The 12,536-nt window shown below is 40.5% G+C and overlaps 1 protein-coding gene across 1 annotated transcript in view; it reads left to right on the top strand.

Annotated features, from left to right (window-relative positions):
• Positions 1 to 5,255: 5,255 nt before the first annotated feature.
• Positions 5,256 to 12,536, top strand: part of Ube2u (ubiquitin conjugating enzyme E2 U) — an 82,486-nt gene continuing 75,205 nt past the window's right edge. The window contains exons 1-4 of the mRNA XM_021160951.3: positions 5,256 to 5,663; positions 8,245 to 8,326; positions 9,446 to 9,538; positions 12,158 to 12,255. Of these exons, the coding sequence (XP_021016610.1) occupies positions 5,598 to 5,663; positions 8,245 to 8,326; positions 9,446 to 9,538; positions 12,158 to 12,255 (339 nt within the window). The 5' untranslated portion in view covers positions 5,256 to 5,597. The remainder of the gene's footprint in view (positions 5,664 to 8,244; positions 8,327 to 9,445; positions 9,539 to 12,157; positions 12,256 to 12,536) is intronic.

Below are 12,536 nucleotides of genomic sequence, written 5' to 3'. Positions count from 1 at the left end.
AACAATTCTATACCCTGACAGAGAAGGGGATTATAAACACATTCCCATTCATAATAGCTTCAAAGAAAATAAATTATCTAAGAATAAGTCCAACCAAGGAAGGGAAGGACTCTACAATGGAGCCTTTAAACCTCTAAAGAAAGAGATACACTAAAAATGGAAATATATCCCATGCTTGTGAGTTGATAGAATTAACATTGAGAAAATGACTGTTCAACCAAAAGCTCTTTCCAGATTAAATGCAATCTCAAACAAAATCCCCTAACTCACTCTTTCCAGATATAGGAAAAACCTACCCTAAAATTGATATGGAAACACAGAGAGAGAGAGAGAGAGAGAGACAGAGAGAGAGAGAGAGACAGAGAGAGAGAGAGACAGAGAGACAGAGAGACAGAGAGAGAGACAGAGACAGAGACAGAGAGACAGAGACAGACACAGCGATACAGAGACAGACACAGAGACACAGAGACAGACACAGAGACACAGAGACAGACACAGAGAAACTGAAATAACCCTGAGGGAAAAACAAAAACAAAACAAAAAACAAAACAAACAAAATAAACCAATGCTAGAGGATTCCTATTCCAGATCTTAAGATATATTACTGAGCCGCAGTAATAAAAACAATGTGATATTGGCAGGAAAACAGACAAGTAGACTAATGGAAAAAAACTGAAGACCAGAACATAAGCACACATAACTTCAGTCATGTAATATTTGACAAGAACATCAAAAATATACACCAGAGAAAAGAAAGATCTTCAACAAATGGTGTCAGGAAAACTGAATGTCCACATGCAAAAGAATGAAATTAGACCTGTCTCTACCATCTCACATACAAACTAACTCCAAATCAGATCAAAGCCCTAAGCTTGACATATTGAAACTGCTAGAAGAAAACTTGAGCAGAGCCTGCATGGTATGGGTTCAGGAAAGGACTTCTCAAATAAAACTCCACCTACCCGGTAATTAATGCCAACAACTGACAAGTAGGACTTCATGAAACTAAGAGGCTTCTGCACAACTAAAGAAACAATCGGTTTCGTAAATAATCCAACAAAATGGGAAAGAATCACTGCCAGCTGAGCATCTGACAAAGAAGCAATAGCTAGAATACACCAGAACTCAAAAAACAAAGGCTTAGAAAATGGACTAAGAAATACCCAAGGTAGAACCCAACATCTAGCTTCAAATCTTCAGATGTGAGTACAGAGCATGCAATGCCTACAAAATCCAGGTAAGTGGGACTGTTGTCAGGATGGGGGTGAGGGAATAATGGAGGGACAGGTGATCTGATCGCAGCACGGGGAAAATGGGGACTCCTTAAGGAGAACAAGGGAGGTAAATACAGAGAAGGTGGAAAGAAGATAAAGGGAAATAACAAGATACACATGATCTGATAGGGGAAATGGGAAGGGTGCTCCTTAGGGAACAGGAAGGGAATAAGTAAAGGAGAATGGGGAGGTGGATAAAATAATGACACGGATGTCTGAAAAAGCCACAAGGAATCATACTATTAACTATTCACTTTTAAATATTCACAATACACATGACTTAGTCTAATAACTCTACAGACTAAGTAACTTTTCTCATTTGGTCTGAGAGTTAAAGATCACGTAACAAAAGCCCAGACATGAGAAACCCTCCTTTGACTTGTTAGCCAGAGCTATCTTAGAGACTCCCCAAGCATACAGCCTATTGGTGTTGAGCTTGGTTAGCTTCCAGAAGTGGAAGGTAAGTCTCTGTCATTGAAGACACCATGCACTTCAGAAATAGAAGTCAGAGACCCCTCAGCTGGAGCTAAACTGGATGTCCCTTCCCTGAGGACTAGCTTTCATGGTACCAGAAGGCACCGTGCAAGCTTCCAACGGAGAAATGCGACCAATAGTCCTACCTAGCTATGATACCTATGAATCACATCAACGACCATCATGGAGCCATAATCCTACGGGGTGGGGGCATGGAGTGAGGAGCAGTGGCATAAATAGTTTGGCAGTAACCAAAGCTCTCTAATTAGACTTAAGATCCATCCAACAAAAGAAATATCATTTCAGGTATTGGAAACCTAGCTAACTATTCAATGCTAGTGAAGTCATGGCTATTGGAGAATAGTCTATAACCACTAATTTACTAAACCAGTGTGATACTTACTACCTACTTATAAACATTTGTTCCTGTACTTAAAGAAACGTGTAGTCTTCACCTCTCATCAAGGAAATTTCTCTTTACAACAGATGGAGACCATAACAGAAAACCACAACCAAAATGAAGAACTGGTGACCCCACATCCAGTGAATACAGATACACTTGGAGATTGTGTCTCCTAGTAACATCAGAAGCTATACTGATAAAGTGTCATCAATATTACCATCAAAATGAAAACTGAGCAAGGCAAATACCAATGAACAGGCCAAACTGGGTAGAAAAAAGCCCAAGACACCTTAACCTTACACAAAGAACTTCAGGCAACTGTAAAGCTGGGAGCCAGAGAAATGGTCCTCCCCAGGGACCGATTGGTTGGTCTCATGCCAAACATCATCCCTAAAAACATACATACAAGTAACATTATATAGACTCAATAGGTTATATTTAGAAATACACAGATACACACACACACACACACACACACACACACACACACACACAAGTAATAACAGTTAGTGAAGAAAAGAGTCCATGAATTTGGAAAGGAATGGGGAGGGATATATGGGAAGTTTTGGAGGGAGGAGAAGGTGATAAACACTGGGCCCAAAAACAACTGGAGTAGAAGGGTTTACTCCATCTTACAGATTATAGTCTTCCACTAAGGGAATTCACAACAGAAACTCAAGACAGGAATCTAGAGGTAGGAGTGGATGCAGAAGCAATGGAGGAGTGCAGCTTACTGGCTTGCTCCCCATGACTTGCTCAGCCTTTCTTATACAGCCTAAGACAACCTGCCCAGGGGTAGTACCATCCACATGGGTTGGACTCCCAGCCCATATCAACCATTAATCAAGAAAACACCCTACAGTCTTACCTATAGGCAATCTGATGGAGGCTTTTTTTCAGATGAGGTTCTCTTTTCTCAGATGATGCTAGCTTGTATCAGGTTGACAGAAACAAAACAAAACCACACAACCTAAGACAGTCCCCAAACAAAACCACCAGCATAAATCTGATGAATACAACAGAGAAGAATATATAGCTATGGTATGCAGTACAATCATGACACCAATGATATGTGTGAAATGCATATTAAAACTAAAATTTGGGAGCTGGAGAGACTTCTCAGTAGTTAAAAGCACTGGTTGCTCTTCCCTAAGACTAGGGTTCAATTCCCAACACACACATTGCAGCTCACATGTTACTTAAGCTCCAGTAGCTCCAATGCCTTCTCTGGCTGTGGGCACTGCACAAATACAGTGCACATACATACACACAGGCATATATACCAATACATGTAAAATGAATAATAATAATAAACATAAACGACCTAACTTTTTAATAGCAGTGCCATGTAAATAAGACTATTTTCAGATTGACCTCTTCTTGCAAGTTTCCAATTTCAAGTGATTTGTGTGTATGAAGAGCCAATGCTAATTTTTGTAGCAAATTCAGGCAGTAGCTATGTCTTTATCAGATGCATAGACACAGACATGCACATAGGCATGTATGCACATACATATACTTTCTCTTGCTTGCTCTCATCACTGAAAGCCCCAGTCTTCTCTCCAATCAGAAGCCTTCATAAGCACATCTCCCAGAAGCCAGCAGCTAAGTAAGTTATAAAGCTTCAAGGTGCACTGGGTGGCCAGTTAGTAGACCATTGTTTCAGATTTAGCAGCATGTTCAATGAAACTGTAAGAATTGATCATCAGAAAATAGGAAGGAAATCTAGGTAGAGGGGATGGCTGGAGTCAGGCAGACTGGGACACACGGGAATATGGCATGGTAGTTTCATATCTGGGGCGCCTCAAATGTGAAGCAGGATGGGAGAAACGCTAGTATAGAAGTTAGTCGACCTTTAGAATGCTGAAAGATGGAGGCAAAATGATCTTCAGAGGTAGCTGGGACCCATTCAGTACTTAAAGCAGGAACCACGTGCTCCCATACTAGTTTAGACCTGTGGCAGTCGATCCTATGAGAGAGGATGGTCTGTCTAGACAAGTGACAAGGCTCTTGAGTAAAGTTTGGTGAGTGTGTGTAAACTCTGAAGAGGAAGAGAGCCAGGGTTGCTTTCAGCTATCCAGCCTGGAAAGGGGGTGTCAATGGTTTGTATATTCTTGGACCAGGGAGTGGCCCCATTTGGAGGTGTGGCCTTGTTGGAATAGGTGTGACCTGGTTAGAGTAGATGTGTCACTGTGGGTGTGGACTTAAGACCCTCACATTAGTTGCCTGGAAGTCAGTCTTCCACTAGCAGCCTTTGGATGGAGATGTAGAATTCTCAGCTCTGCCTGTGCCACGCCTGCCTGGATGCTGCCATGCTTCTGCCTTGATGATAATGAACTGAACCTCTGAAACTGTAAGCCAGCCCCAATTAAGTGTTGTTTTTTTTAAGACTTGCCTTGGTCATGGTGTCTGTCCACAGCAGTAAAACTGTGACTCTGACTAATATAGAAATTGGTACCAGTATAGTGGGGTATTCCTGTGACAACCTGACCATGTTTTGGGGAGGACTGTGGAAGGACTTTGGAACTTTGGGCTAAAAGATCCATTCGGTGTTGAGAGCTCTGTGGGATCAAGAGCAATGTGGCTGAATAAACCCTTTGCGCCCCAACTTGCTTCGTGGTCATGATGTTTGTGCAGGAATAGAAACCCTGACTAAGACAGGGGGTGAATAAATTGGGGTGGAAGCCTCCCTCATTGGGAAGCAGGAATGGTTTTAGCTTTAGAGATTGCAAGTCCAACTTCAGAAATTTGGAAGGTTTTTGCAAAAGGCAGTTGGGTGATGGGCTTTGGGTACCAGTCATATATTTTTGTTACCTGACAGTCAAAGAGAAAGGTTCATGGTGGACAAGCACTATTCAGAAGCTTCTGTGATTTACAGACAAGTCCTGGGTGCAGGGAAGACCCTCTACCCCATTGGTGTTGGGGTGCACTGAGGGGTGGGAGATGTCATCCTGAATGCTGACTTCATTGGCCTTCCTCACTGAAACTGTTCGTCTATTGGCTAAGAGGACCTACAGTCCCGTAGCTGATTAGATGACAACCTCGCCCCGCCTCCAGAGGACTGTTGCTTGGCAACCAGTTTGCTATATCCCGCTGAGCTAACACAGCCTTTTCTTGTCAGGTAGAAAGAGAACTTGGCAGTGTTGCTTCGGGGTTTGCGTTTTTTTCCTCTTGGCCAGCCAACAACACCGGCATCTCTCAAGTGGTCCCCAAGTTTGTCTAGGGGTGGAAGCTGAGACAACACAGATAGGAAGGACCCCAGTCTTCCTTCGGGAAGTTCCCGTCTGGAGGAGTCAGAGGTAGAAAAGAAAGTCACTGTTAAATCCTAATCTTAGCAGTTACTTGACTACGGAGTGAGTAACCCGTTAACCAGGGGTCAGAGGGTGACCAGAGACCTCAGTCCGGAGCTCTGCCCTGAGTAAACCAAGACAGGTCGCAACCTCAGTATGTACTCCAAAGCTTACATCTTGCTGGAAAGAGAATTCAGGGAGTTAAAACGTGACACAAGAACGGTAAGTACAGCGGCATGAAAGGGTCTGTTTTCATCCAGTGATGCTGTTTAAGAAGCAGGTTAGTCCGTGTTTCTTCTGTAAACCATGATTTAATTACACCAATTTTTCAACTACAGTATTCTTTAATAACTACTGTTTCAAAATAATGATGTAACAATTTTAAGTACATTGTGCAGGGCAATTTCTAGTGAGCTGAAGCCGTGAGTATCAGTCTGCCAAGCATGGGCTGGCAGGTTCAGGTTGTACTCATGAATTCTGTAAACTAAGTTGTGTTTTGTTTTCTGACCAGCAAACGTAATGCTTAGAGAGGAGTCAGCATAGATGTGTCTCCAGGGTCAGGATCCTCTGCCTCCCTCCTCTTCCTTCCCTCCTCCTCTTCTTCCTGCTCCTTCTCCTCCTCCTCCCCTTCCTTCTTTGTTTTTTTGGTTTGTTTTGGTTTTTCGAAACAGGGTTTCTCTGTATAACTGCCCTGGCTGTCCTGGAACTCTGTTTGTAGATCAGGAGGCTGGCCTTGAACTCAGAGATCCTCCTGCCTCCTGCCTCCTGCCTCCTGCCTCCTGCCTCCTGCCTCCTGCCTCCTGCCTCCTGCCTCCTGCCTCCTGCCTCCTGCCTCCTGCCTCCTGCCTCCTGCCACCACCACCCGACACATTGTATCATTTTCCAATCCTTTGTTTTTAATTTTCCTGTTCTACTGCATACTTTCCAGTACTTTCTTTCTTATGTCTTTGCCTTCTAATTTTAATGCAGAAGAAAAAAAAAAAAACTACCCTTTGTTCCATTGTCACCGGTGAAGTTATTGGCATTCATTTGTGCCATGGACTAATATATGAAAAATGAAAAATAGAGAATGAGGAGAAAGGGAAGTGGCAAAAAGCAAACTTAGAAACAAAGCTATCCATAAAAGAGTGTGCACAGAGGTGCTAACAATAGCCTTGGTAGTTCATAATACAAGTTCTGTTTTACTCCTACTATAAACACATTAAAAAAGGAAAAAAAAAGCCCTCCTCAGAGATGCTTAAGATCAGCTATATAAACATTACAGATGCATGACCTCATGCCGAATAACATTTCTGTTCAATCTAAACATTATCGTTCTCTGGCATAGTAGAATTCAGTGATGGGTTTATATCAGTACAGATAATGCATGCAGACAAATACAGTGCTCACCTTGACAGTCACCTAGCAAACGCATTCACTGTGCTGGCTCAGGAAAAATTTGCTGAACTTAAGTACACTCAGCATAGCTGTTAAGGTTTTCTGTGAAGCTCATTCTTGTCTCTTCATAGAGAGGATACTTGAGTGTAGGAAAGTTTGTTTTTACATACTAAAGTAATCTTGACATTTTAATTTTGTTTTCTTAAATAAGTTTTATAAAGTTTAATATGAAAATTAATTTTTTTAAAAAATCACACATCAAAATTAAGCAGATGGAAAGTAAATACATTCCAATGAGCTTCCCACAGTCAGAATGGCGTGTGGGAATGGACTCTGCAGATCTTCACATTGGAGTTCACACTTCCACTGTTAGATATATTTTTATGCACTTTATCCATTGCCAAAACCAAACAAAATCCATATCAGAGTTAGAACTAGAAAAGTGATTTGTTTTATATTTCCTTTCATAACACAAGGAAAAAATCCAACTCGTAAACATAGGAAATTGAGTTAAGCTTGGAATTTTTTAGTGAAAATGTTCTTACATCATGCCTTCCACGTGATATCCGAATCATCTTCAGAAACCTTAAGGAAACACACATTTTTTTTTCAAATTTCCAGCTATTCTCTTCTTTTCTTTTTTTTTAAGATTTATTTATTTTATTTATATGAGTACACTGAAGCTGTCTTCAGACACACCAGAAGAGGGCGTCAGATCTCATTACAGGTGGTTGTGAGCCATCATGTGGTTGCTGGGAATTGAACTCAGGACCTCTGGAAGAACAATCAGTGCTCTTATCCGCTGAGCCATCTCTCCAGCCCTATTCTCTTCTTTTCTAATTGGGATCATAAATGGCCATACTCTACACATGTATAGACACACTGCCCAGCCTCTCTTTCCATCCTACCAGTGGTTTCTACTCATAGGAATTTGCTACTAATTTACTATTATTTCATGTGTTTCCTGACATCTCCCTTAACATAAAGCATGCAACACCTCCCTATATCAAGAACTATTAAGAAAAAAAATCAAATTTTGAAATTCAAATTAGGGCCTGAAGGGTGTTCAATGCCCCAGTGTAGGGGAAGGCCAGGGCGGGAGGATGGAGTGGGTGGGTGGGGGAGCACCCCTATAGAGGCAGAGGCAGGGTGGGATGAGGGGTTTCCAAAGGGAAGACCTGGAAAGGGGAAAATATTTGAAATGTAAATAAAGAAAATATCCAAGAAAAAAATATATATCCAGAAAGATAAATACCTGGATCCTATTTTTAAAAAAGAAGGAAAGAAAAGAAAAATGCCAAATTTTGAAATTCAATGTAACCCAGTATCTGATTTTTCAAAACTGTGATAGATATTTCAGGTCGCATTAATTAATTAATGTATTTATCTATGTATGTATGTGTTTGTTTGTTTGTTTATATGGCAGGATATTACTGCTTATCCTGTAAGTGATGATATGATGAATTGGAAAGCTGAGATTGAAGGTCTTCCCAATTCAGTTTGTGAAGGTTCGTGTTTTTAAAATCAATCTGTCTTACAGAGAGAACAAGAGAGAGGGAGGGAGAAAGGAAGAGAGAGGAAGGGGGAAGAGAGAGGGGAGAAGGAAAGAGACAGAGATAGAGACAGAGAGAGTCAGAGAGACAGAGTAAGGATCGAATCCAGGGCCTCACTCCCCTCCCTAATGTTACTCAGTTTTTAAGAAGCAAGCACAATAAGTACATTTATCAAGGATGTCTGCCAACAATCTTCAGGAAATCAGAGAACACCAATCAAAATTCCTGTTACTTCAGCTTTCCACAGTTATTTTCCCATTATGACTTCCCCCTAAACTTCCAGAAGTCAAATCCTCAAGGAAATGGCCCACTATAAAGTTTAATAGTCATGAGTTATTCCAACTATTTATTTAAAAGAGATCCTTTGAGTGGCGTGGATAAGACAACCACATAAAGCAACAATGACAATACTATAGATGTTGCTATGGATTTCGGAGAGAATGCCAAAGATGGGAGAAGGATCAGCAATCACACGTGCAGAAGTCAGGAAGGCTTTCTAAGGAAGCAACTTTTAAGCTGACCTGTGAGCACTGGCCAAGTTCAAACAAGGAACAAGATCCATGCTACAGTCAGATTCTGGGAAGGGTGAGGTCAGCCATTCTGGGAGGAGGCAGTGTGAAGGAGACAGAGGTAGTGAATGGACAGAGCGGTGGGGAGACTGAAACTTAGTCCAGTTAGATGGTAAAGGGTCTAGTCTGCAACAGAGACTGGTCTATGTATTGTGTAGGAATTTAAGAAAATCATGGGAAATCTGGTGAGATGGCTCAGTGAAAGCACTTGCTGCCAAGCCTGATAATATGAGGTCCACCCCTAGACCCCAAGTGGTAGGAAGTGAGAACAAACTCTGGCAAGTTAGTTACACACACACACACACACACACACGCACACGTGCGCACGCACATACATGCACACACATGCATGCACATGTGCCATAGAGAGAAATAAACATAGATAATGTAAAAATAAATTTAAAGAAGAAAGTGACATTTAAGGGAAAAATAAGAAAATTATGAATAGGTTTAATCATAGAAAGACCTCCAGTGTTCAATAGCATTGTTCATTTCTATATTACAGGACTTGTTTTCTACCTGACGTTAGAGTTTTCACAAGAGTACAACTCTGCTCCTCCAAGTGTGAAATTTGCAACAATTCCTTTCCATCCAAATGGTAAGGACTAAGACTCTCCCTATTTTGACTTTGTTGGCTTTGTCTATGCAATCCTGTGTGTGTGTGTGTGTGTGTGTGTAATAACCATGTTCTTTCCCTGTTAGCAACTTATAATAAAAGTAAGAATACTCACTGGGGAAAACTTTAAAAGGCAGAAAAACTTGCAATCTCTTTGAATCCTAATAGTTACTAAGACCATTTTCAATATTTTACTAAATCCATTCTCATTTTTCTACATAGTTGAGAGGTAGTTTTGAATCTAGCTTGACTTTAAGTGGCCTGGTCTTCTGCCTGCATTAAATTTTTTTTCAATTATGTATGCATGTGAAGGGGGTGGTTGTGCACATGAATGTGGTGCCCATGGAGACCAGGAGAGGGGTTTGGATGCCCTGGATCTGGAGTTCCATGCAGTTATGAACGATTCTGTGTGAGTGCTGGGAACCAGCCTCAGCAATGCTCTTAAGTGAGGAGCCCATCTCCCTGGCCTCTTTCCTGCATTTGTATGCCTTCTGTGAAAGATCGCTTCAAATAGCTGAATAATACACATAACCATGCTTCATTTATTACTTCAGTTGAATGTAATTTTTTACTTTATAAAAACGATACACCAGCCAACTTAATCTTTGAGAGTGAGAATGTGTTAGCTTGCTGGGTTGGATAACTTAGACATGAAACAGTTTCCTGAAGCATTGTATTGTTTTTAATTGACTTCTAAGGAAAGCGACCATGTAATGTAGCTCTTTGTGGGCTTGTATGGAAGTCGTTCCATGAAACTACTGAAGACCATGACATGTAAATTATCTAAACTGTTTTTTAAGATGTCTGTAGCTAAACACATTGTAAACAAACTAAAAAATAACAACACTGCATTCTGCAAACTTGGGGAACATTTATGGTACACAAGACATACTATCTATACTCCATTAAGAAAACTCTTGTGAACTAGCAGAAAATGGCATGAAATCTACCAACAAGCACCAGATATAGAAAACACAATAGAACAATCACATTATGAAAAAATAGATGCAAATTAAATCACAAAATATGATTTATCACTTCTGTTTACAAAATGTTAAAAGACATTAAAACTCAATTTTAGTAGGCTTGGGCAGACACTATTCCTTGACATAATGGTAACCTGTTAGGGAAGTGATTTGGCAATTTCTAATCAGCTATAACGTACATATCGCCCTATGGGCTAAAACTCCAGGTTTATAGATTATTCATAGTCAATACGTAGTAGCACAACAGTGTGTTATATTGAAGGGTGCTTGTCCCCAGTGCACTTAATCTGAAGTGTATAGGAGAGGTTGCAACAAGCTATGGGTTAAATCTCTGAATTAATTAACAATGAAAATCCTATGTGTATGGTTAATGCGACATATTATTTCAAAAATAATGACAAAAAGCCTGTACAAGTCAGTATGAATGTTTTTTTTAATATTTTTGATCCTCGATTGAATCCATGGATTCTGAACCTATGCATACAGGGAACACACTATAATCACACTATCTGTTAACATAAGAATTTTTTTACATAGAAGAATATTAAGTGAAACTTCCTTCATACTTCATCTTTCCCCTATATAGAAAAAGGAAGACCCATGAAATCTGGACCTTCTTGGTCACTGTAGTGTCCCAAGAATTATCATTGCTTCACACATAGTAGGTGCTTACATCTCTTTTAAATAAACATATCTGGAGGCCCAGCATTGCTGACTGGCCTGATGATCCCCAAAACCCACATGGTGGGAAGAGACATCCAACTCCCACAAGTTATCCTCTGACCCTGACCTCTGACCTCTGACCATGCATCATACACACATACACACACCAATAAGTGAGTGTAAGTAAATGTTAATACATAAATATGTCTGGAAATATGTTGTAAATTTATTTAGAAAAAAAAAACACCTTGAAAACAAAAGGTAAAAATATTAATTTATGTGATAAGCACGTGAACACTATGAGTATTTATACAGATGAAAGTCTGCAGATCAATGTGACGTGAGTAGAATTATCAGTCAGGGAACATTCATATTTACTTTGTATTATCTTGTATACTTTTTTCTCCCGAGTATTATTTTTGTAATGAAAAATGTAGTTTTGAAGATGGCTTGTGTGAGCAGCAGGACCTGACTTTGTCTTCTGAGCACCCATGTAAAGCTCCATCCACAGTTACACATGCATATTACACCAGGACTGTGGGGGCTCCCAGCAAGAGGCTTGCTGACCACCAGGTTCAACTAGAGACGCTTCCTCAGAGAAGTAAGATGAAGACAGATAGGACAGGATACCTGGCCTCCTTCTCTGATTTCTGGGCATTCACAGGCATGCACACCCATATGCACACACACACACACACACACACACACACATATTTGAATCACACACATACACAAAAGCCTCAAAAAAATCTCTAAATTTGAAATTTATACAAGAAATTACTACACAGGAGTCTATAAGTTAAACACAAGAGCTGGTAGATCCTGAATATCCATCCAGTTTTACCATTGTAAGAAATAGAAGAGAAAGAAGAGTAGAAACACCCCTTTTCTTGATGATGTCATTATGATGCTAAGTTTTGAATGATAATATTAATATATCATTTTAATACAGTAGACCCATATACCGGTAAACCCAGTATAGACATTTTGGACAAGCCTGGCAAGTGGAACACGAATTATACAGTACTCCGCATCTTACTTGATCTACAGGTAAGAATACAGCTATTGCAATGATACATGTTCCCGTGTGGATGTGTGTGCGATTCTATTTAATAAGGGGGTGAGGGGGCTCACCATGTAGTCCCAGGCTGGTTTTGAACTCATGATTCTGCTGCCTCCCCGTCCTGGGAGCTGGAATTACAGACATGCACCTCCATGCCTGACTTAATGCGTTAACATATCTAATTCTCTCATTTACTCATCACTTAAGGGGTACCATGTACAGAGCATATTTAAATGCTCAAAGGATTGGAGCAAGCTGTGTCAATCAA

The sequence above is a fragment of the Mus caroli genome, unplaced genomic scaffold, assembly GCF_978045245.1.
Source record: "Mus caroli unplaced genomic scaffold, Mus_caroli_1 scaffold_6, whole genome shotgun sequence".
Classification (NCBI taxonomy): domain Eukaryota; kingdom Metazoa; phylum Chordata; class Mammalia; order Rodentia; family Muridae; genus Mus; species Mus caroli.
This window is presented reverse-complemented; position numbering and strand designations above follow the sequence as displayed.